Source organism: Copadichromis virginalis, linkage group LG10 (genome assembly GCF_057382275.1).
Source record: "Copadichromis virginalis isolate Kocher_CV1m ecotype Utaka linkage group LG10, C_Virginalis_male_GT1.1, whole genome shotgun sequence".
Taxonomy (NCBI): domain Eukaryota; kingdom Metazoa; phylum Chordata; class Actinopteri; order Cichliformes; family Cichlidae; genus Copadichromis; species Copadichromis virginalis.
The window spans coordinates 962,272-988,534 of record NC_140627.1 but is presented as its reverse complement, the minus strand read 5'-3'; the positions used below and the strand labels follow the sequence as shown (position 1 = coordinate 988,534).

The 26,263-nt window shown below is 44.6% G+C and overlaps 1 protein-coding gene across 2 annotated transcripts in view; it reads right to left on the bottom strand.

Annotated features, from left to right (window-relative positions):
• amot (angiomotin) overlaps positions 1 to 26,263 on the bottom strand; it is a 41,262-nt gene that overhangs the window by 5,701 nt on the left and 9,298 nt on the right. The window contains exons 3-13 of one of the 2 annotated variants that reach the window (XM_085469334.1): positions 24,968 to 25,025; positions 21,628 to 22,591; positions 18,747 to 19,374; positions 18,266 to 18,410; positions 15,132 to 15,224; positions 12,193 to 12,338; positions 7,145 to 7,294; positions 4,472 to 4,668; positions 3,058 to 3,186; positions 1,810 to 2,042; positions 1,459 to 1,713 (exon numbers count right to left, since the gene is read on the bottom strand). In XM_085469334.1, coding sequence (XP_085325460.1) covers positions 1,459 to 1,713; positions 1,810 to 2,042; positions 3,058 to 3,186; positions 4,472 to 4,668; positions 7,145 to 7,294; positions 12,193 to 12,338; positions 15,132 to 15,224; positions 18,266 to 18,410; positions 18,747 to 19,374; positions 21,628 to 22,591; positions 24,968 to 25,025 — 2,998 coding nt within the window. The remainder of the gene's footprint in view (positions 1 to 1,458; positions 1,714 to 1,809; positions 2,043 to 3,057; positions 3,187 to 4,471; positions 4,669 to 7,144; positions 7,295 to 12,192; positions 12,339 to 15,131; positions 15,225 to 18,265; positions 18,411 to 18,746; positions 19,375 to 21,627; positions 22,592 to 24,967; positions 25,026 to 26,263) is intronic. The other variant, XM_085469332.1, reaches the window with a different exon arrangement.

Below are 26,263 nucleotides of genomic sequence, written 5' to 3'. Positions count from 1 at the left end.
ACTTCTGGAAGGTTCTCTGTCCACAGAGCAACACTGGAGCTCTGTCAGAGTGACCATCAGGTTCTTGGACACCTCCAGCTCCAGGTAGAGTCCTGGTGGCTCCAAATGTCTCCCATCTATGGATAATGGAGTCCACTGTACTCATTGGGACCTTCAATGCTGCAGAATCTCTTCGTACCCTTCTGCAGACCTGTGCCTCGATACAATCCTGTCACTGAGGTCTACAGACAATTCTTTGGACTTCATGGCTTGGTTGGTGCTCTGACACCTGTCCATGGTTTGGACCTTACAGAGACAGGTGTGTACTTTCCAGATCAAGTCCAGTAAACTGAATTTACCACAGGTGGACTCCAGTCAAGTTGTAGACACATCTGACAGATGAACAGTGGAAACAGGAAGCACCTTAGCTCAGATCTGAATGTCACGACAAAGGCTGTGAGTGCATTTCTTTGGCCTGCAGGAGAAACCTGAAGAGAACCCATGAAGCCTCACAGAGAACATGCAAGCTTCACACAGAACGGCCCAGCCGACTGGTGGATACAAATCCAGGTCACCCTTGTCTTGAGGCGATGGTGCTAACTCTGCGTCACTGTGTTGTAGAAGAACAAGCAATATTTGCTCCTCAGCCCTTCTGAGATTATGATTTTTGTCAATTTTATAGTGCACTACGTAAAAACAATTAAAGGAACACTGACCAGAGTACAGCAACTGGTCAGGTAAACTTCTGTGACGTTGATCTGGTCAGTGGTTGTAAATCAGGGTCAGCTGCTTTGGTGTCAATGAAATTAACAACAGGTGCACACGTAGAAGGACAGGGATGGTTTTCCCTCCTCGTATTTATGCTGGTGCAGCAGGTTCTGGGTTCCTCCTGGTGCACAACAATCTCCAGCCTCAAGTGACAGTGTCATCACTTGAGGCTGGAGATTTCTTAATCCTCCAAATTGATGACCAATGACTGACTCACCTTACCTAAATCCAATAGAGATCTATATCTGTATCTATATGGATGTATTTTTGGCCTTTATTGAATGGGACAGTGAAGAATCGACAGGGAGGGAGAGAGCAAAGGGCAAAGGGCCGTCTGATGTGTTAATGTTTTTTTAATATGGAAGAATGAGACGTCTCAGAGGTCCAGTTGACCCTGAACCACAGGGGTGGCTTTGCAAAGCCAGCGAGCTCGTCCAGGCTGCATGTGGTGTTATCCTTGGACAGTCTTAGGTAATGTGTGGCAGATCTAAAGCATTTACAGGTATAGAATAAAGCGCTGTAAGCATGTGACTGTAAATGGGTGAGTGTGGCTTGTAGTAGAAAAAGCTCTTACATGCTCACTACGAGTAGAAACGCACTATGAAATACTCGTGTCTTTACTTTCCAGTGCACAAAAAGGAAGCATGTGGACTGACTTCTGTTGTGAAGGTAAAATATAGCTGGCTGTGAGTCTGTCACAAAGAGGCTGACCTGCTATGCGGTCAGGGATGTAGACGGGACTGGGACTGGACAGGCGAGCTGGCAGCGTCATGCTCTGCAGAGCCGGAGTGCTGGGCTTGCTGGTGTCCTGACTGTGGCCCTTGTCGGTCTGCGTGTAACTGTCTCTGCTGCCTGTCTTTGAGTGTCCTGCAGTCATCGGTGTAGAAGGAAGGACCGGGGAGGGAGACGACGACATCGACTCCGTCCTGAGAGACTCCATGCGAAACTCGGGACCGAGCAGAACCCCTGGAGGAACATGAGAACAAGTGCTCCTCAGAATGAAGTCATGTACATGAAATAGTCACATGGGCTAAAACCTCTGCACCGACTGCTGCTTCTTACCCAGACTGCCCTTCCAACTCGTGTCCTTACGTTCTTCAGTGATTGGAGAGCTACTCAGTCCCAAGTTGTGAGAGAGCAATCCAGAACCACCCGTGTTGGAGATGGACATCAAGGACTTGGAGGGCCTCATGGCAGATGGTGCATCAGACTTAACAGGCTCCTTCCTAGAGCGCTGGTGAAGCACCTTAATCATGGCGTCCTTCTCAATGATCTGGGCGTGCAGATTCTTTATCCTGGATCAGAGCAGACGCAGCCACAGTTAATGTCTGGCTGTGACTGAAACTAAATCATGGATTGATTTTTAAAATAAGAAATCATTTATCATAAAATTACACTAAAAACAACTTAGCTCGATAGAATAAACACAATATGTACTTGAATTTATATAACGCTTCTCTAGTCTTACTGACCATTAACCCCCTGAGACCCAAACTCTTTCATGCATTTTTAATTTCTCTTTGCTATTTGGGCTGATTGGGGCCTGACGAATGTAAAACAAAGAATTATCTTTTTAACCGATTTTTGTTTCTTAGAAAAATTAGTTCCACCTATGAGGACATTTGATTGCTGTAGCTCAGGAGGCAGAGCAGGTCACCTACTGATCGGTGGTTCGATCCCTGGCTCCTCCAGTCTGCATGCCAAGTATCCCTGGGCAAGATACCAACCCCAAGCTGCTCTCTGATGCGTCCATCGGAGTGTGAATGTCGTTAGAAAAGCACTCAGTTTAGAGTCAGTGCTTGTGAGTATGGGTGTGATTGGGTGAATGTGGCGTGTTGTATAGAGCGCTGCGAGTACTCCGGGAGAGTAGAAAAGCGCTGCATGAGAATCAGTCCATTTACATTTGTTTTACACAGCAGTGGCAGGATAACGTCCTCGTAAGTGGATCTCAGGCCCTTGTAGAGCAAAATTTAGTATTGTGGTCTAGACAACCCAAACTGTGAAGTCCACATGTGGACGCAGGTCCAAGAGGGTAAAAGACACAAACCGCTGAGAAAGTTAACAAACAGCAGAATAAAGAATGAGCTTGATTACATACAAGATACAAAAACAAGTGCAGCCTGAATATAATACGATGGCTTCAATCTACGATGAAAGCAGGTACCGTGGTATGAAGTGGTAACACTTTTCTATACCCGAATGCTTTCACACCACAAACACAGCTCTGCACAGAAGCAGCCCATGACGCTCTCTCCATCTGTTTGCACACCCTGACATAATCAAACAGCCCTTTGCAGAGGAGCAGTTTACCTGCTTTCCATGTCCAGACAGCGCCGATTGGCCATCAGAATCTCCTCCTCTTCCTTCTGGATTCGAGCCTCCACTGATGTGTCGTAGCTGCTGCTAGGAGAGTGGCTGATCATCGTAGCAGACGTATCCCTGCACAAACAAGGACAGGAGTGGCTCACACCCATCCTGGGGTTTCTCTTAAACAGACTGTTGGTCCTTATTGTTCCGAGGATGACGACTGGATGATCGCATCAGGAAAACAATGACAGCCACCTCTCAGGTGAGCAGCAACCTTCTTTGGATAGGAGCTCCAGAACAGGTGTAGAGCTACAGTTTTAGGATGGGCCCTTGTTGGTAATGATGCACACTTTCTCTGTGCAATGGCTTTGGCCATATTGTACCTTCCTCCAACAGGTGCGTAATAGCATGAACTACAGCAGTGATTACACTTCTGACATTTTTAACATCTCAGGCAGATCATATTTAAACATTAAATATTTACTGTTATGTATTTGCTCTGGTTTAACAGCTGCCACAAAGCTACGAAACCAGAGTTTGTTGTTAAAAATGAAACAAAAAGTGAACTAGCAGCTTAAAGTGTGTAACTGCCCCATCAAGCCTGAGGCTCTTATTTCTCTGACAAGAAAACCTCATTTCTGCTGTTCGATACCAAAGAAATTTAAACTTTTACAAATTCTGCCAAAAGCTAAACGTGACTCTGCTCTGCTTCACTTCTGCAGCATCAGGTAATGTTCACGAGTCATGGTTTTCTTCAGTTTGTGATCTACTGCAGAGTATTTATTTATTTTATTTATACATAGATATAAAATATGGATATGTAGTGATAAATGATCATAATTATAGTATTTCTGACTGAGTGAAAATTGAATCAGATCAGACCTTGTGAATCAGAGTTGAATCGGTTATAGAAATCACTGATTCCCAGTCACAGCTGATGTTTGGTGGCCACAGACTGAAGGGGCAGCACAGCTGCTGCGCCTCTTGCCCAGAGAAGCTCAGATGGCTGTGAGTTTTGCGGGGCAGCTTTCCTATGGTCCCAGAAAATTGAGAGAAATGTTTTGTCCAAGTGACGTCTTCAGTCTCCGCTAAATGCAGATTTCCCAACCTTATAGTACAGAAACTGACCTCACAGCCCACTGTTCATTCAGTCAGCTGGTTTCAGTCTTTGTGCAAATGTCCTGTTTGTAAGGTGGAAACCTGCAGTCAGCTGAGACTGAAGACGTCACCTGGATGAGCGAGGAAACGTTTCTCCCACTGAAAACGTCCAGATGAACAGAATCAGCCTTTTGGGATTTGCTTACCTGGATGACTGAGCACGCACCACGACATCTCGTGTTTCAAGATCCTAACAACTAAGACAAGCAATAATGTTGCTGAGAGACCGTATGAAACTACGAAAACCTGAAACATGTACCTCTGAGTAGCAACAGACGCTGCAGCATCCAGGGCGAACTGCCTCATTACACTTTCCTCTAAATACTTCTGCTCCCACTTGGTCATGTCAGCCTCCAGAGCCAGGATCCGTTCCTCCTTCTCCCTCAGGTGTTCCATCAGAGCTGTGGTGTTGTATTCTGACGAGATCACACCGCTGGTTTGAGCACCACCTTGACGCTGGAAGAGATGTATTTGTTTTATTTACACACACACACACACACACACACTCACTCTCTCTCTCTCTGCCGGTCAAAGGTTTTAGAAAACCCCAATATTTCCAGTTTTTCATTGAAAATTACACAGTTTAATGTTCCATTGCACTCTGAAATGAAAGCATGGTACAATTCAATTCAATTTTATTTATATAGCGCCATATCACAACAAAAGTCGCCTCAAGACGCTTCATAGATACAGAGAAAAACCCAACAAATAAGCAACTGGAAAAAATAAATCATGGAATCAGTTTATAGACCAGAGCGTATTTTAAACTTTGACTCATCAGAGTCGCCTCCTTTGGCAGATATAACAGCTGAACACAGCCGTGGCTTCTGTCTGCAACAGAAATCAAATCTTCTCCCATGTCTGCTGCAGACGTTCCATAAACGTGGACCTTGTAGCTGCTTTGCTTTCACTCTTCTGTCCAGTTCATCCCAAACCAGCTCGATGGGGTTTGAGTCTGGAGACTGTGCTGGACACTCCGTGTTTCCAAGCTTGGCACAGTTGGACTGTTTGGGTGATTATCCTGCTGTAGGATGAACCTCTGACTGAGCAGAGGCTCCTGCATGGAGCTGCAGAGGCTCCTGCATGGAGCTGCAGAGGCTCCTGCATGGAGCTGCAGAGGCTCCTGCATGGAGCTGCAGAGGCTCCTGCATGGAGCTGCAGAGGCTCCTGCATGGAGCTGCAGAGTGCTGTGGAGCTGTTCTGGTTCAGGGAGCCTCTCACTCTGTACGAGTCACAGACCCTGGATCAGCAAACAGCCCCAGACCGTCACACTTCCTCCTCCATGTTTGACAGTCGATGCCACACACTGTGGATCCATCCTTCCACCTACTCCACAGCAAAGATCCTGCATGATGAACCGAAGATTTCAAATGTTGATCCATCAGTCCATGAAACCATCTTTCAGTCTTCAGCAGTCCAAGGTTTCATGGCCCAGACGAGCCTCTGTCTTATTCTGACGTCTGGCTTTCTTGCTGCAGCTCGTCCTCTTAAACTTGCAGCTCGAAGTTTCTCCTCACAGCTGAAACAGACTTTCTCACTACGACCACTATGAAGCTGCTTGAAGCTGATGTCCTGTGAGCCGCCATCACACAGCTGTTAACTCCCAGGAACGTGTGTCTGATTCAGTCGTGTCGTTGGGTCTGCAGACCTCTTCCTGTCACAGTTTGAAGGAAGCTGGACTCACTGACGCCTTGACTTTCTTTGCAGTTTCTCTGTAGGACAGACCTACATTTATAAGTGTTACGATGGTCTGTCTTCTACTGTTAATCGCCTTTTTGGAACAGCTGTAGGACTTAGCAGCACCAGCTTTCACGGCTGGATCAACCTCCACTGTTGCAGAGCAGCTTTAAATTGTTAACCTGTTTTTGTTCCCTGAAAAAGGCCATTTTCTGAAATGTGCATTATTTTTCAGTTTTGGGTAACCTTACCTTTTTTTAAACCTCTGGGAGGTCCCCACTTACCTTTTTACCATTTCGAGCTGTTCATTGGATTTGAACAACTTGAACAGAAATAAATAACTGGAAAAACTGGGTTGTTCTAAATCTTTTGACTGCGGGCGGTTTATCCTTCAAGCTCGGGTCCTCTACCAGAGGCCTGGGAGCTTGAGGGTCCTGCGCAGTATCTTAGCTGTTCCCAGGACTGCGCTCTTCTGGACAGAGATCTCCGATGTTGTTCCCGGGATCTGCTGGAGCCACTCGCCTAGCTTGGGAGTCACCGCATCTAGTGCTCCGATTACCACGGGGACCACCGTTACCTTCACCCTCCACATCCTCTCGAGCTCTTCTCTGAGCCCTTGGTATTTCTCCAGCTTCTCGTGTTCCTTCTTCCTGATATTGCTGTCATTCGGAACCGCTACATCGATCACTACGGCCGTCTTCTTCTGTTTGTCTACCACCACTATGTCCGGTTGGTTAGCCAACCAAGATCCTGTGGGTTGGAAGTCCAATCTCGCTCATACTGTATGTGAGGTATGTGTAGATTTAGTATTTAACAGACTTGCTGAAATATATATATATATATATATATATATATATATATATATATATATATATATATATATATATATATATATATATATATATATATATCCTGCACAAAAGCCACCATTGCTCATGACAGCTTCAAGATGTCTCGAGCAAACTTTAAATGCGCTTGTGTGGTATGGGTTACATTTTATTTTAGAAAACTGTACCTGCTGATTCCAGGACCACTTGTAGCTCTTCACAAGCGGTCCTCGGCTCTCGACTAAATATTTTCACTCTTCTTAAGTATTTGTTCTGTATTACAGCGGATAACCAAATAGCATAGTTCACCATTAAACAATTGCTCAATAAGATCTTCATCTTCCAGTCATAAAGGCCATAATAAAGTGGTGACAAATTACCAAGAACTCAGCAGGTGGGATGGTGAGTCAGCACATGTGCTGTGTTACCTGTTGCATACGGAGTGACTCCAGCTCTCTCTCCAGTCTTGTACGAAGTCGGTGTTCAAGCTGTTCTCGCTTCTCACAGGCTGCCTGGAGCTGAGCCAGAGCCTGCTGCATCCTCTCCACCTTCTCCACGTAAACCTGCTTTTTCTTCAGCTGTGCACACACACGCACACACACGCACACGCACACACACGCACATTATGTTCCACCACTATTACAACCCTGTAATATTTTAGATTCTCATTCCCTGCATCATTATGCTCACTGCACATTCTGGTCCTCTCAGTGATTTACATGAAACAATTATTCCAATCATATGACATCACTGAATCTCCAAACAAATGTAAATCTGATCGATACACAGCCCATAGCAACAGCAGCTCCTGATCCATCACAGTTTACAGGTTTGTTTGTTGTGTGTGAAGCACAGAAACACAGTGATACGTGTTCTTGCTGCTGGTTGGCTGTAGTGCACAAACCAATGAGAACTAAAATCCAGTGAGGAAGTCACACTGTGGACATCATCATCATCATCATCAGTATCCAATGTCATAAAAAGCAGAAAAATAGGTGAATGCATGAGCATGTCATAGCAGTGGCTGTGACACTCGTGCTCATGTTAGTATAATGCTAACATGAGTGCAGCTGGCCCCCCTGGAAGCCCACAGTAATAAATTTAAAATTATGAGTTTGCTAAGTTACATATTTATAGAAATGTATTTATTAGGGGTGCAACGATACACAAAATTCACGGTTCGGTTCGGTTCGATACTTTGGTGTCACGGTGTTCATGCCTTTTTAATTTGTCATTTATTAAAATTATAAATATATATTTTAACTCAAAAGTACAGTTTTTAAATTTAACCCTAACCCTTGTGCGTGTTTTTTATTTTGACAGTGAATGCGCACCTGCGGACCACTTATGTGCAGCCCTGGTTATTTAGCTCGTCATATTGCAGCCACAGAAATTCTTTTGTCCATGAAACCATAAAGCTGCACTTTCTTTTAGCCTTATAGTCTGATTTGTCATAACTTCTCCGTTTTGCGGTAAGCTTTTCTTTGGCTGTCACTTCTTCACCCTGACCTGTCTTATTTGGCTCAGCAGAACTAAAATATATATCGTGCTGCTTTTACACACGGACTCACATAAGCTCAGCGATTCTCTGCGCGATCAACCTCTCACATGTTTAAGCTGCGGGAGATTTCACTTGTCATGTTTGCATAGTAAGCTAACGATTAATAAGACGATGTCAGAGGAATTGGTGCACAAATTATCATCACTCACAGATCAGTGCTGTCGCTCTCTATACACAGTTCGCACGATTGCAAAGTGAAAGCAAAAAAACAAGCGCAAATTCAAACGTGACTTCAATATGTCACATATTGACAGTGGCTCACCGATGCCAATGACATAATTACCCAGCTACATTTCCGAAAGAATGCAAAAGCATTGACATATATTTTTCCTACAATAGCCCGACGGGCAGGGCAGAGAGATTTTTGTAGCCCGACTGGAAAGATCGCTAGCTCCGGGACGTCGGGCTAGCGATTTTGCAAGCCCTGTATCTGATTGAGGAATCACTCATCTTTGGAAAAGACAGTTTATTACAGAGAAATGTCTCTTTCCAAAATAAAAGCTATACTATCCGCTTCTTCTGGGCTATATTCTCAGCAGCATAAGGAGAATCACGTGCTAACAGCTGTCTAAATGACTCGGGTAAAGTTAGTAGCATGCTTGTTGTTTTTGTCTTTGCACTAGGATGATGTCGGCATAAATGTGCAGTCATATTCGTTGTGTTCCCACTAGTGCTTTCAGGTTAATCTCGTTGAAATGACCTTAACGCTACAACACGGCAAATCTCCGTTAACGAGCTACCGCCGATCGCTCTGTGCATGGGGCTAGACGGCCAACACGTTAACGAGCTAACTGCGCTAACACACTAGTTCACATCAATGTAATTAAGCATTGCATGGCACATCCAACATACTGTTTTACTTTAGTCCATGACTCGCTTACCTTCAGGGTCATACGTCACATGAAAACCAAAATAATTCCAAACGCCAGATCTGAATGAGGGTGGGGGAGGTGCATCTTGCAAGGAGAGCTTAACTTCTGTCTCGCTAGCTTGCCCTGCGCTCTTCCTCCTGACTATGCTGTCTGTGTTGAGCGCTCAGTGGATCTGCGCTCGACAGTGCAGCCTAGGCGGAGTAGTCGAACGCAGATTCACTGAGCGCTAGAGCTGGGCGATATGAGATTTTTTCATATCACGATATGTTTTTTTCATTTCAGGCGATAACGATATCTATCACGATATAAGCCAAATAACTATATTTGTAAGATTTAAATGTGCCGTTGCTCACAAGTAAAATGTGAAATAATCAGCAGCTTCTTTTTAAATATGTATTTCCCATAATAAGTTCAACAGGGTAGATGTACTTAAGGAACATGAGACTTTTTCAGATAAATAAAGGCAAATATTGCAAACTACACAAAAGGCAGCCGCTAAAGCGTTTAAGTTTCAAAATAGAACAAATGAAACAGACTAAATTGTCAATTCCACTTAGAAACAAAATATTAATTCTAAAAATAAATCTTAGTTTGTTTTACAGAAGAACAGACAAAACTGACTAACTTTTGTCAATATCAAATAAACTGAGAACTAAAAGGAAATTCTCAATCTCTCCTTGTTGTATAGCTTAGCTTTTCAAACAGTTTTAACAGTTACTTTAGTCTGACAAAAGCCGAATGACGAATTAGCGCTTCCAGTCAGAGACTGAGGCTACGTCCACACGTACACGGGTATTTTTGAAAACGGAGATTTTCCGTTTTCGTTTTAAAAATAATCCCGTCCACACATAAAGGCAGAAATGAAGGAAAACGCTGCTATGAACATGCCAAAGCAGCAGGTGGCGCTAGATTCCTAACCGTGCAGAAATGTTGGCCAATCAGAAGTCTAGAAGCCTCGGTGGGAAAAAGTAAACAAAGCTGCGGCATAGAAGCAGAACCGAGTCGTATGTGTGGACGGACAGTAACTGTGTGTATATGTAAGCATTTAAACACTGCAGAGAGTAGAATTAACAGTAACAGTATTGTAGAAATTTTTTTCACCGAAACAATAACGTGGCGCACAGTGTGACGCATGCACCAGTTTATTGTATTTCCAGACTTGCTTTCGGCACAATTTACAGTGCACGCTACTCTGTTTTTTGTCAGACTTGAAATAGCCGAAATACCTTCACACTACGGAACTTCTATGGCTCTTCCGTTCGACAATCTCTCCGGCATTGGAACCATCATCGGTTTTCTCTTCGGTCACGCTCGGTTGATTTTTCTAGTCGGCACACTCATTTCCTCCATTATGCGCTGGCTCCATTACCCGCTGGCTGCTTCCCAAACAAACACACGTGCGGCTTGGCACTTGTGCTGTACTTAGCAAGTCACGCGACGTGACTGCGGCTGTGATTGGTTCAGCTCTGCGCTACTGAATTTGGATCGGCTGACCTTTTTTTTTCTTTTTTCTTTTTTTTTAAGAGGACAAGAGCGGCGAGGTCTATCGCGATAGCTTAATTTCTCTATCGAGTAAAAGTTATATCGCGATACATATCGTTATCGTTCTATCGCCCAGCTCTACTGAGCGCTCAACACAGACAGCATAGTCAGGAGGAAGAGCGCAGGGCAAGCTAGCGAGACAGAAGGAAAATTGATAAAATAAATTACAAATGTTGTATTGTTCGATACATATGCGTACCGAACCGAAAGCACTGTATCGAACGGTTCAATATCGATACGAATATCGTTGCACCCCTAGTATTTATATAAAAAGTGAATTAAAACTGGTAATTGGAGCTGGTTAGTTAGTGAGATCGCTCATTACTCTGACCTGAAGTCACTGCTCTCGTAGGGACGTTTGTGCCCCAGTGGCTGGTGGCTCACACACTGGCCTGGTAGCCATTGATAGTCAACAGCCTGTGATGGGTATGTTTTCTGAATAAAACGTTTAGTGGTGGGCAGACACTCTGCGATTTTTGGCCCATTGTGAGCCGATTTTTCAGTCGTGCGACCGTTTTGGTGATCGGTGAGTTTGGCCTTCATCGTGCGTCGTGTAGTATACGCCGGGTAACGAGAAGCGATTAACACCTCACGACCAGCTCCCGATCATCAATCGCTTGGTCGTGAGGATTTCAAACCGTCGTGAGGGTGTCACCGCAACTGCTCACACTGAGCACGTGCAAAGACATAAACGTCGCCTTTGTAACAGGGACTCAGCCAGCAGAGCCACTCCCTCCACGGTCAGGACCAATAAGATCATGAGCAGCTCCTGACAGGATACAAGATTTATCATTTTGTGCCTGCAAAACTTCTCCTGTTTGAGGTGAATATTTCTCTGTAATGAGGAGCAAACGTTCTGTGGAATTTGTGTGTGAATGTGTGAAAATGGAAAGCGTGCTCCTAAAATGTGTCCAGGGTCAAATGTGAACCTTGTTACTCATTAGATGAGCTCTGAATATTACCAGGCTGTGCTCAGAGTGTGACCTTAACCTGCCACGTTCTCAGAAACTCTTTCGTTTAGCTACACAAGCTTTATAGCTTTTTATGCACCGTGTTTAAGCTACAGCTTAGTAAACCTATCAGGAACAGATCAGTTACATCTGTAGGCTGATCCATTTCATCAATAGAAATAATTCCACTCTGATCGGCATAGAAACTCATTCCCAGAGGACAATCCTAACGTTTACATTTATAAATGACAAACTGCGTCTGCCACATCAGAAGCAAACAGGAACATCAGTCTGTACATTTATTTATCTCCTCGCACTGATCTAATGGCAACGTGAAGGATTTCCTGTAGAAGCTGTGCCTCATTGTACTCTTGGAGTTGTTTTTCTCAGAAAGTAATTAAAGGCTGATCTGCACCACTAAACTTACATGTCATATGTGTGTGTTGTTAAGTGTGTATTCTTCATACACAGCCCTAGAAAAGTGTTTACTCAACATCTATAAATGTAATGCGTCTAAGTCAATGAAAGCAGCGTAGTCAAAAAGGCCACACCTCCTCCTCCAACTTGACGACTTTGGCCTGGGCGTTGTTCAGCGCCTGGTCTCTGATCTCGATGTGCCTTCTCTGGTCCTCCGTGGTCGAGCGCAGTGCGTTCAGCTCCATCTCCAGCTTCTCCTTCTCACGCAGCGTCTCTTTGTCTGAGCGCACAGAAGGACATGAAACACTGAACACTGTCCTCACCACAGCAGACCTCAGATACACACTCAATGACACATAAATGACTGACAGTTAACATTTGATGCCACACTAAACACAATTATGTCAAACATGGATCAGCCCAACATCTTATGTACATTTTATATTTGTATAATCTTATATAAAATGATAACTCGTTGTAATTATCACTTTCTTTCTTTGTTATGACAAGAAAACCATCCAGCTTAAGATAAACTCCTGACATGATACGACTGGTTAGAGCGTGCACTGTCCTCTGATCAGCTGAACTCTGTTTCACAGCTTCACCAAGTGAGGCGACAGCACTGAAGTTTCCAGAAGCTTCCTTATGAGTGATCGTTGGTGTTGTTGCTATGATGATCACACGAACTTTAAGGATGCACCGTCAAGCACTGAGAAAACGCAACATGTGAGTCTAACGAACACGTTCAAGCGTCCACTAGAAACGTAGTCAGTGAGCGCCAGGCTCCAAGCGCACATCTGTCAGCTGACAGTGTTTGCTGGCTCGTCCACAGAGAAACCCAACAAACCCGAGTAAAGTGAACAGGAGTCACTACTTTTGCACGTCCGTCGTTGTCTCTGTGTTCGGATACGCCCCAACCGAGGCAGGCACAGCAGTAGCAAGCCCCTCCCACAGATAAGGGGCTGATTCAGTACAGCATGAAAGGGACGGTTTCACAACAAAACAGGAACAACACACATTTCTCAACTTCACACAAAGGAGTGATGTCAGTGTATTTGTCAGAAAGAAAGGCTCGACACACTTTGATATGAACCCTGTCAGCGCGAAACCTGACAGGTCTCAGACAAACGAGCTTTAAATGAAGTCCACATAACGTCCCAAACAAGAATAATAACACTTTACACACAAACTGCTTCCTGACAGTTAGACAACCGATAAAATGAGGAAGGTTCACAGAATTTGTGAGGCTGTCTCTGATGTGCCAGGTTGAATTTCACAGTTTGTATCATGTTCTTAATTATTTTGAAGTTAATTGTGAGTCCAGAAACCCCAAAAGTAAAAAACAAAATAAAAACTTAGCAGGTCGAGTTTCTGCCCCGAATAATCACCTCGCTCTACTTTTTAATATCCAAACAGGGAACGCCGGGAATGCTGTAACAGTTCTGAGACTTTCAGCACTGTGTGCTGTGATTCTTGTGCTGCCTGTTAATCATCTCAGCTGGAGTAGACTGGACCTCTTTTATTTAATGCGAGTCCTTTATGAGATGATTGAAGGTGGCTGCCATTAAAACCTGGTGACTTGCAGCATTGCCGTGTGAGCTCCATGGACTGCTAAAGATAATGTCGAATGAGTGAAAGCTGAGTGTGTTTGTGGCACCGATGAAGTGTAAAACACTGCTTTCACATCGGGGACATGCTGATGGTTTGACCACCAGCGAGTAGGGATGGGTATCGTTTAGGTTTTATCCGATACCGGTGCCAAATCGGTACTTTTGAAACGGTGCCGGTGCTCAAACGATGCTCAAACCGGTGCTTAAAGAATGGAGAACACAAAATTGGTCCAAAAACCTCTCATGTTCAGCTGGTTTTTTGTAAAAATATAACAATGTTAGCCTTTTCTGCAGCTATGGGGCATATATGGTATCACTCTTGGCTGGAAGCAATGCTTAAACAATGGAAAAAACACAAACTTTGTCCAAAACCTCTCATGTTTAACTGTTTTCCACTTTTTCTTTGGTCATTTTAGCCTTTTTGGCCAGGGTGAAGGGAGTATCTGCCATCAAACAAGAAGACAGCAGCATGTAGCTATGATGATGTTTGCTAGTTCACCTTACATGCATTAATGTAATAACGTGGTTAGCCTACTCAACGTAAATTACACACGAACAACATTAAGCTACTCACGCAGAGAAGAACGGCTGCTGCTGCATCATCATCCTCATCATTCCTGCTACACTGGCAGGGCTAGGGGCCAGGACTCTCCTCTTCGTGTTTTTGGGGGATGTTGCATAACAGGCAACCCACCCGCAGTAGATGTGCTCGGTGTGAGGTCTCGCAGCAAGCTATCAAATACGGCGCATTTCTGGGCTTTTAAAAAAACGCTATGCGTCTCCAGGTGTTTCATCGGATTCTTGGTGTTACCTTCTTTGACAGTATCACAGTATCAGCTTAAAGCACTTGTTGCTGCTGAGTTTGCATCTTTTGCTGTGAAGTACAGCCAGACTTTTGACCGCTTCGCCTTGGACATTTTTAATCTGTAGCTCTGCTCTAACAGAACGTACGTACCTGGACCCGCCTACTATCCTTGGAAACGTAAAATGATTGGCTAGAATCTAAAGTGTATCACAGCTCAGGGGAAAAAAAGCACCGAAATAAAGCACCGAAATGTGCGCTGCTTTTCGGTCTGGTTACTACCGATGGCACCGGACACCGGTACCCATCCCTACCAGCGAGGGTCCGCAGGTTACGGCCCTTCATTTGGACTGTTTAATGAAAAAACTTACTGATACAGGTTGATGACAGAAAATAATCTGAGAGGCTCACCTACATAGAACAGCTGAGTGTCAGACACAGTCTGTCCAGCTCAACAAGCAAGTCGTCCCGACATAAAAGAGTTGACAAAACTATTGTCTGCTTAGTTTCCATGTGGACACCAACAGGCAACAGTGATGTGCATCATCCTCTAATAGCCTGCATTCTGCTGACAGGTGTTATATTAGAAAATAATAATAATAACTCGTCATTATTCCTCAGGAAGGTTGTTGGTTTGATGCTGTCTATGTGTGGCACTTACTCTGTGTCAGGAGCTGGGAGATGGTTTTGCGGTTGTCCTCCGAGCCGTCACACTCCTTAGCAGCGAGCTGCTTATTAGCGGTTTCCATGCGCTCTTAAAAACAACAGCACATAACACAAAATCTTGGTGCCTGGGTATACACACATACAGCACAATGCATTTCAATGACACTGGTATGGCGTTATCATTGTGCCTCTATTCTGAGCGCATGTAAAAAACCAAAAGAAAAAACCAACAACACGCAAAAAATTATTTGGAGGGAAGAAAAGTTTAATGTCTCAATGCAAGAAATGTATTCCAGTTAGGGCTGGGCCATATCATACCGTCCACGGTAATACCGGTGTAATGTTGGGCAACGATAAGAAAATGAGATATGGCGATAGAGTATGGGTAAAACGCACATGCGCAGTGCCTTTGTTTACCTACGCACATGGAAGGAAAAAGCATGGCGGCGACGGAGAATAAGAAGGGAGAAAGTGGATCGTTGAATGAAACGATGAACCTGAACTGGTTTGTAAAAATGCTGCAGCTTCACTGGTGGAACTGGTTTAGCTTTGGTCCGTCAGATACACAACAAAGCACTATTTTTGGTAGCGCATGCTAGCGGGCCGTCGTTATTACCGTGTTGTTTGGAAAATACGGCGCACTTAAAATCAATCCTTTGATTTCTCTGAAAGTCGACAGAGCCCCTTATAATCCCGTGTCCTTATGTATGAACTCTGGTTGTGTTTACTGACCTCGAAACGATTTTATGTGCACGGCGCTCGAAAATCTGTCAAATGTTTCAGTACGACTTTGCTGAGCTACGAAGCCGCACCGCTTGATGGATTGTCGGAGCGTTACGGCTATCGTAGGCGGAGCCTCGCGGAGTGATATGTGCTGTGCTTCAGCATAATGTTACCGTATTGTGTGTGTATGACCTCTTTTTAAGTTGTGTGGATGTTATACATGGTTATGCTGAGGATACGTCGGCCAGTTTCCACTGGAAATGCCTTTTGGTTAAACTGTCAGTGCACTGTTACATTTTTACATAACTTTAATGCACATAAAAAACAGCTGCTTGTTTAAGTGAAAATATATTAGTATAGTGTCAATTATATCGTCAGTTATATCGTTATCGCAAATTTTCAAATGTATATCGTGATAAATATTTTTGGTCATGTCGCCCTGCTCTACTTCCAGTGTTTGCTATTATCCACACACACAATAACAGCCGCTCTCGCTCAGTTGTTGGTATTTGCGCTTGCTCAGATCTCTGCTCCCTGCACGCTCAACTCTCCGTACACCGTCATAAGTGTGCCACAAAACCAACCAATTACAGACTTGGATGCAAATATTCTGATTGGCTGTAACGGTCTCCAATCAGCTCGCTAGCTACTGCATTCCGGAAACACTGTCCAGAATGTAGCTAAATCCATTTTCGGTTAGGATGTTTCATTATTTAATTTTAAAATATATAAGGTTACATGGAGATATAAAAATTTGTTTATAGGCAATTCTTCTAGAGTTAAATAGTGGGGAAGGAAATGCAGGAGACTGACAAAACACAAATATGCCCAAAACACCAAATTCGCCCGAGACATAAACAACTCATCAGCAAAAGCTAGCAATGTTGCAACGCAAGCTAACACGAACCCTGGAGCCCCGAATGATTTGGTGAGCGCTACAGAATCACTCAGGTCGGAACTGAAAGAGGATCACGACAGTCTACAAAAGGATATTAATTCTCTACACCAAGAAATGGGCAACAAACTGGACAAAACAACTGAAGAAATGAAAGGAGTATCAGAGAGAGTGGCCACAGGTGGGGAAATGAGGGCGCGACTGTGGAGCTGAGCGGAGCACTCACCGTATTCAAAACAAGCTGATCGAGGAGGGACAGTACCTGACTTTTTGGAGTTGGGGAAGAAGAGGAAGGGACGTTTTCAAACACCCTACACAAGAATATGAATCCACTGAGAGGACCAGGCCGTGTATACAGCACCGCACATGAAGCCAGGCTCAAGCTGCACAGTTTTGATTACTTCTCCACTCGGTGAGCGCTTCGCTCAGCTCCACAGTCGGCATTTTTGCCACCATTGCTATACAACACGCAATGTCACAGCCGCTTCAATTCATTAGAAGAGAGAAGCGGCACCAACAGCAGGAGTAAAGGCGGTGGACAATTAGGATCCTCTCCTTATGGAAGAGACAGGACACAGGTGATATTTCTACATGAAACATGTCAAAAAGGTTTGGAAATACAAATTCCATCTTCAGCTCACATAAGAATAGCAGGAGAGGAGGTGCAACTACCCTGATATCAAGCAATGTTAATGTTGAAAAGATTGAGGAAGATGAGGATCAAGAAGGCAGCGAACTGCGAAAGGAAAGAGTGTCACAGTAGCTCGTGTGTATGCACCTCCAGAGGGGGACACACATTTGACAAGATTACCACCAAGTGTGACGGAAATTCCTGATGTGGACTGGAATACGACTTTAACAATATCGAGGACACAACAAGCTTTAAACAAAATAGAGAAATAATAAATCATTCTTATAAAAGAGACGGGGCTCTGCAGAGGGACGCACACCCACCAAAGCATGGTGGTGGCAGTAAAATGGGAACAGCAGACATATCTGACCATAATGCTATTTATTTAACTATGCATCAAAATAAACAGACGAACATTATGGAAAATGGCGTGTTTAACAAAAAAAAAAGAAATCCAGGACTGCAGAGAGAACAGACAATAACATAGGACACAGTTAAGGTAGCAAAATGTCAAAATTTCTACACTGCTTTAAAACTCAGCATGACCCGTCTGAACTGGTGGATGAAAAAGAAATTGTAGATTATTTTGCTGGATTAGACGTCCCCTCTGTAGGAACCTTTCCAGTGACACCTTAACCTCACTGATCACTAAAGCAAAGCGTTATAAGGCTGTACCATTCGTTTGGCTACCCCAGTGAATGGTACAGCTAGCCCCCCTTTACTGGATTCATCTGTCCTTTTGGGGACAGATCCAAGTCCATCCAACCGATCCCGTATTTCTGTAAACGCTGGGAGCTGAGACGGGGTACAGCTGTTACAGGTCATCATTACATTTGAAGTCATTTGAGGAATGTTGGTCATGTTCTTCACTGTTTCTCACCTCTGAGGTCTCTGTTGAAGTCGTGCAGCCGGCGCACCTCCAGCTCCAACTTGTTCCTCATAGTTTTCTCCAGGGCCTCCCTCTTGGAGGAAGACTTTGCCAGGTTTTCATAGGCCTCTGAGACCAGCTGGATCTCCATTTCCAGCTGTTCACAGATACAGAAAGAGTGAAACTGTATACCAGTTACTGGTCCAAACTGGCCTTACCAACAACACCACTGTTCTATTGTCTGTTAGCGCTTTGAAACACATTTCAACCAAACTGTTCAGGAACGCATGAAGAAAACAGATTATAACCAAAAACATCTTCTTCACACAGTGCTGCACTTGTCTTGCTGTTAGGCTGAACGTGTCAGCATCAGGTTTGAAGGAGTACTCTGGTTTCAAACAGGTCAAAGGTCATGTTGAACACTAACATCTGAAACTTAGTGGGCAACACTGTCTGCACATGTATCTAAACAGATGACTGCTAAACTTCTTACCTTGTGTAATTTAGTGACTTTCTCGCGACAGGACTCCATTTCCTGCCTCAACATCCTGTTTTCGTCTGTCAGTGTATCTACCATCTGCTGGGCACGGGCCATCATTGCAAAGGGCTCCCCCTGCAGGTGAGTGTAGGACTGTGAAAGGGGGAAAGGTCCAGAATGGACCGACAGCTGCGGTTGGGAAGGTCCTTGGAATGGCGGCTGCTGCTGCTGCTGATGATGATGCTGCTGCTGCTGCTGCTGATGATGATGATACAGATGGGGAGGCTGCTGCTGCTGCTGCTGATGATGATGATGATGGTGCATCCTTGGTGTGGAGCCATAGGGATCTGGACAAAAACCATGACTCCTCTGTGGTGGGTGAAGCGACCCTGAGGTAAAAGACTCTGCCAACTGGTGGGAGCCGGTACTATGTGGACTACGAGGGACCGCCGTGAGTAAGGGCTCTCCCTGGTTCTGGGGTTGCTGATGAGGGAAGGAAGGATGAGAGGAGTGGGAGGCACTAAGGATGTTGCTAAGGATTGAGGACTGAGTGCGCGATAAAGAGCCCACTGAGGTGACAGAGGAGGTGGGACTGTGCTGTTGAAGGGGTCGCTGGGTGTGAACTAAGCCTTCCTTACTGGACCTGCAGAAAGCATGGTTACACATCTGTAAGTCAGTTGTTTTTGCACACTGTTGAACATTTATTAGCATACAGTTCGCTGAAACAGACACAGCATGTGTCCACAGCTATTTTATTGACATTTTTTTCATTTTCATTTGAGCCCAAATGATTTGCTCCAATCACATTTTAACAGTAAACAAACAGCGCCTTTCTAGTCTAGCTGACCACACAAAAGCTCACATTTAACCTGTGACACACACACACACACACACACACACACACACACACACACACACACACACACACACACACCTGCCATGTTTGCAGCAGCAGAAAGTCCCCACAGTCACACACAGAGGTAGAAACATGTTGCTGTTTAAGGCTACAGGACGAATTCACTGCATTGAGATTTGAGGTTGAGACCGTTTCTTCTTTGTAAGTGAGCAAACTTCAAATTTCAGCAGGAGGTCAAATAATAATTTCCCCCAGCATGCACACTAGTTGCATTTACATACAGACTAAGGCTTTTTATCACGTGTCCTGTCTGATTCATTGGTTTGTCTGCTTGGGTGATGTGTGACTTGTTTCTGAGTAACATGGGAACACACCAGCTTCAGCTGAGTTTGTTCAGAAAATATCTTTTGTCTTCAAAGGAATGACATCAGACCACAGCAGGTCATGTCGTAGCACGTCCTGCCCTGACAATTAAAATCTGGTTGTATTCATGACTGTTTAAATCCAGTTTGCTCTGAGGTAAGTGCTAAACAGGCCCAACAGGATCCGTCTTTGCATCCAAGAAACCAGGGTCGGTTTTTGTTTTTCTACCTTCTGCTTGGAGAATTTTTACCCCGATGAAAACTAAAATCTTGTTTTTTACCGACTGATAATTGTTTATTTGACTTTAGTTTAGCCGTGGAATTGAAAGCACAGCTGCATGGTTAGCATAGGAGTGCTGAATAATCCCAAACTAGAGGTTTCTGATCCATTTAACAGCTGAGTAGAGTGTTGTGCTAAAGGAAGGAAGGAAGGAAGGACTCGGATATGTTGAGGTAGAGACAAAGTGTATGAATGCACACATACAAACACACACAGGCTCAGAGGATTGGGACGCTCATCTGTAACCGGAAGGTTGCCGGTTCAATCCCCAGCTCTCTCTGTCCTGCTTGTTGTGTCCTTGGGCAAGACTCTTCACCTACCGCCTGCTGGTGTTGGCCAGAGGGGCCGATGGCGCAATATGGCAGCCTCGCTTCTGTCAGTCTGCCCCAGGGCAGCTGTGGCTACAACTGTAGCTGCCTCCACCAGTGTGTGAATGTGAGAGTGGAATTGTAAAGCGCTTTGGGTGCCTTATTATTTTTACTTCTAATTTATTTGTTGAACACACTAAGTGATAACTCAGTGTAAGCTGAGAAAAGTAAATCAGTCTCAGCTCATCAATATTTCTGGGACGTCTTGATCAACGCCTGTTCAGCTCACAGATGCCGCAGCTCCACGCTTTGAAGCTGCCATTCCCAAACCTAAAACGGATCTTTCTCCAATCATTCTGGTGCTGACTGACATGGGAGTCCTAGGCCACGGTCCTCGTGGACTGCTGCCTTCGCATGCTTCTGTAAAAACTCCCTCCACCATACTACACAATTGGGTTGTGTAAACGGCCTGTATTTATATAGCGCTTTACTAGTCCCTAAGGACCCCAAAGCGCTTTACATATCCAGTCATCCACACATTCACACACTGGTGATGGCAGCTACATTGTAGCCACAGCCACCCTGGGGCGCACTGACAGAGGCGAGGCTGCCGGACACTGGCGCCACCGGGCCCTCTGACCACCACCAGTAGGCAACGGGTGAAGCGTCTTGCCCAAGGACACAACGACCGAGACTGTCCGAGCCGGGGCTCGAACCGGCAACCTTCCGATTACAAGGCGAACTCCCAACTCTTGAGCCACGAGTATAAGGTAGTATTAGGATATTTTGGTGTACTTTTATTTTTTCTCTAGTTGTTTGCCGAAAGATTAAACTTGTGTTTGAGCTGTAAACAGCACAGAGTCACAGCAGAGCTGGAGAACACCGAGGTTTTTGATGAACAAGGAAAAGACCACTTGTCACTTTTTAAGATCCGGGAATGGTTCAACAACCAATACTTTAACCAATACTACACCTTTATTGGAATAGTAACTACTGTAGAAGTCTGTTTTCCAGCCTACTGAACACAAGTGTGCTGAAAGTTGTAGCTCATTCGTATTTTCCTATAACTGCGTGAGGGCGTGCTCCTTACCTGAACGAGCCGTACTCTGGTGGGGGTTGGTATCGGACATGAGGCACTTCCCTCGAGTGTTCCCTTCCTCTTTGCTCCTGGTAAAAATGGCCTCCCGACTCCTGCTGCTTGGTAGGAGAACCCATACCTTTGAATGGGTAGTCAGGAGGTGGGCCACGATGCTGCGTCTTGTATAAGTCACCAGCTGGCCCTGGAGGGGGCAGCTGGGGAGAAAGTGGGGCGCTAGTGACAGGAGCGTGAGCTTTCACGCCACTGGTGGCCAATGAGAGCTGCATAAGTCGCTCACTAAGCGACCGAACGTGTCCTTGCTTCAGGTCCTTCAGCCCATCGTCCTGGTGGACCTTCCCCATGCCGCTAACTCGCTGCACCGTGGGGCGCCCCTCAGTGCGCACCTTGGCGCTGTTCACCCCTGTGACATAGAAGGCGGCGCCCACAGACGCTTGTAGAGGAGGCTGCTGGGCCTGGTTATTCTGCTGTTGAGGTTGAGGAGGGGGGCCGTGGCCCCGAAAATATTGCGACTGCACTTTGGCCTCTTCATATGTAGGGAGGTCTTCAGAGTTTGGACACTGTCCTTGGCTGCTCCCTCCTCCGCTACTACCTCCTCCTCCTCCGGTTCTGGAGGAGCCCAGCTTCTCCAGGCCGCTGTCTGTCTGCAACTCCTGTCCCTGTGGCTCCTGCCGGGCAATGTGGGGGCTCATGGAATGATCATCAGATGGCCCAACCTGTCCCTGCACCGAGTATCCTCCTCCCCCTCCTGTTCCACCACTTCCTCCTCCACCTTGTTGTTGCTGGAGCACATAATTCCGGTTCATTTGTTCCTGTAAGAGACGCTGCAGGACTGTGCTGCCGCCGCCTCCTACACTACTGCTGCTGTTGGAGGACTCCTCGGCTGCGGCCCTCATCTCCACCTCGCGCTGGCCACAAACCTCGTGGAAGGATAAGCTTCGCCCACGGTCGATATTCCCTGAGAGGAGAAGGGAAAGTGCCACAGTGAGTACAGACAGGAATGAGTTTAGTGGGTCAAGAGATCGACAGTCAAAGAAAGAGAAAGTAAAGTTGATACGAGAGGAAAGAAATAACGTTCAGGTCAGACAGGAACAGGAAGCATCCATCACCACCACTGCCCCGCGCAAACAACAGAACACAAGTGGAGGAGGAACAATTCCTGAAAAACATTAGAAACCATTCACCCAAGCCCTCAACCCCCGATCACACGCTCAACTAAGGAGTTAAAACCACAGAAAGAAGACGGCGGCGGCCGTTGGGCATTTAACTGTAAACACTGTAAGAGTAACACTGTTACTGTTCACGTGCCCGTCTCAATAAGACACACAGGTCATTCTCCAATCAACGAGGGCTTTCTGCTCAAACTTATTTGCATTACAATTTCATGGTGCAAACGTTGAACAACAAGCTGTGAATGATTTGCTTTCAGATTTCATGCTGGATTGAGCAAATATGACAAATCTTCACACAAAAACAAAAATATCAGTAGACAGACCCGTTCAAATACAACACAATTCTAGAAACACTAGTTATAACTTGGAAAATAATCATTATGTGGATATTTTTTATATTTTCAAACCCTGGGTCACGTCCAAAGTCTTCAATTTGCCTGAAGGTGATATGATCCAAAGTTTGGATGATTCCTATGAAAATGTAACTTCATACTTCTATACGTTTTTTTATTCATTTATTTTTAAGTTTAAAATATGCCATTAAAAATGCAACAATTGCAGATATAAAGTGATATAAAAGGGTTTAAACTGCAAATGGCACAGGGTATTTGCTACCTTTCCTTGTCATTGTAAAGATTCTGAAAACAGTTTCTGAGATTCATTTGCAAATCCTGCAGGACATCCATGAAGGATCGCTGTTACCAGAGCAGTCCGTTTCATCTGCAAGTAGTGTCCCAACACGAAAAGATCAGTCCTAACGGGACAGTGTTCACTGCATGATTCACAATCATGTGGTCCTGTACAATATGTTACCAAGGCACCTACTCATTATGATATATTTACTGACTCTCAATATTTGGAAGCCTGCTATCCATCTCAGGAAAGACACCAGGGGTCTCCTCCTTTCTCTAGAAATTCGTGGATAAAAGAGGTCCAACACACTCGAGATATGCCCTCCACAGGAAAGCATGAATAATCAGTGTAAAGAAGTAAACATGAGCAGAAAAAAAACCATGATCCATAGGTACAAAAAGGTAACAGCACGCCATGATTCATGAAAATCACAGAGCAGGGTCAGAAGATGCTTGAATGCACAGTGTGCAACTTTCTCAGAGTCAGTCACTATAGACATTTCAGATGAGCTCAAGAACAGCGTGTTAGAGTTAAACAGGACTTGGGCTCAGCCTCTTAGCTGCAGTCAAACTCCTAATACTTCACCATACCGACAAATTTTGGGCAATTTCACATCGCTAACAAACCTGACTGTTCCAACAGGACTGCACAACAGTGCACAAAGTCTAAAAACACACTGATGTGGAAGAACCTGATTGGCCAGGACAGAGTCCTGACCTCAACCCAAAAGAACATGTTTGGGATGAATTCGAGTGGAGAGTGCGAGCCAGGTCGGGTCAGTGTCAGTGCCTGACCTTTGGGAAGAACGGTCAAAATTCCCACATCATATTAAACACTATGAATTAAGAATGGGACATCACTCAATTTCATGTGTGTGAGGGCAGACGAGCTAATACTTTTGACAATATAGTGTAGCAGGATAGGCACAAGTACCTGGGTATCCCACACTCCAGTGATGTCCATGATGATGCATCATCTGTGGGGCAAAATACCTGAAGAGGCTAAGACCAGCGCTGAGAAGCCAGACACTGTGCTGGTTGGCAAGGAGCAGAAAACTGCTTTGATAGAAGTGGCAATCACAGATAACAACTCCACCAAGGAGCAGCACAAGAGCCTTGAGAAGTACTAGTTGAGAAAACAACCTAAGCAGGTGTGGAAAGTCTAGACGAGTGCCGTTACCTCCCAACTGGGAAAAGTGGCTTTTCCCAGTTGGGAGTTTTCTTTTTTGAATACAATCATCTAATCTCAATATTGCTCACAGTATTTATAACTGGTAAAGCATGGAAACTGGTAGTGTCTCTTCTACTTTCTTCTTTGAAAGTAATGGTGGTAGGCAGGGAGCTTCCTGGTGCACGGTCACCACTTTCAGGCACAAGTTCTACAAAGCAGCAATAAACTGAGGGAAAGTATATCAAAGGATTTGCAGCAAAACATACACAGTTTTTCTGTTGCATTCAAATTAGTATGGTTTCACTGACAACACTGAATGTGATCCCTGTTCGATAGAGTAGAGAAAAGAAAATCATTACATCTAGTTTCTGTTATCCTTCTCATTCTCAAGGAGGAAGATGCTTTTTTCCGAAACATCTGTTGGCAAATAAAATATGAGACAAAAGGAGAAATAAGTTAGTGTTGGTGAGATGCCTGCACTTCAGCAAAATACATATACAACAAAACAAAAGAGTCAAAGTTAGAAACATTTGTATTCAACATATTAACGTTCCTGAGTCTGACAGCCTTCCTAAGCTATAACAGTGGCTCAATCCCATCTAATGTTATTTATATAGCACCAAATCACAACAACAGTCGCCTCAAGGTGCTTTATATTGTAAGGCAGACCCTACATACAGAGGCAAACCCAACAATCATATGACCCCCTATGAGCAAGCACTTTGGCGACAGTGGGAAGGAAAAACTCCATTTTAACAGGAAGAAACCTCCGGCTTCCTCAGACTGTGGTGCTGTCGTTTCGATTCATTTTACAGAGAATTTTTTGGGAACAAAACTCAAAAAGTACTTCTTATAAAGATGTATGTTCAGTAGCTACTTTTTCTATTATTCTAGAATTTAACAGTCAATGTCATTAACGAATATTAAAGCAACACAGAGGCAGCTTCCAATATCACGTACCACCTGGTTGCACTTTGGCATATCTACTTAATATCGAATGGCTGTTTTTCATGGTTCATTCACACAAGTGTGGATTCTGACATTTAATTTGAAAGCCTATCAGCGAATTGCTAATGTAACATAAATGAAGTTGTAAAAGTCATTTTTCACCCACATGTCACCTTGTAGTCTGAAGCTTGTGGCAGCTCTGACATGACTTTTCACATAAACATGTTTATACTTGAACGAACTAGACTGCATGTTTGTCAGTGTATGTTCTGTCATCCAGGTTATACTAGTTTAAGGAACATGGAAGTGACTGGATTTCTCTCATCCCAGAGGAACTGAAGAAGCCTCTTGGATGAGAGATGAAATGTTGTCAGGAAACTTAAAGACATCCAGTCAGTTTCTTTCAAAGCTCTTTAGACTAGACTGCGTTTAAACACGACAGAGAATTGCAGCTGTTAGCTGAATAACTTGCTTTGTTCACAGACACAGAAGGGCAATGTCAGCTTTCTATTGGAGGAGAGACTCTCCCCTCTTCATTAAATCCAAATTCCAGTTGATCATTCATTTCGTGCCAGATTATACCTTAGTCTAGTGTATTAGTATGAGATCAACTCTCAAAGGTTTCTAGAGCTATCAAAAGCAGAATGGGGAACAGGACGTCTGGTTGCACTGAACTACCACCCGTCTGTTTTCAAGAAATCTGACAG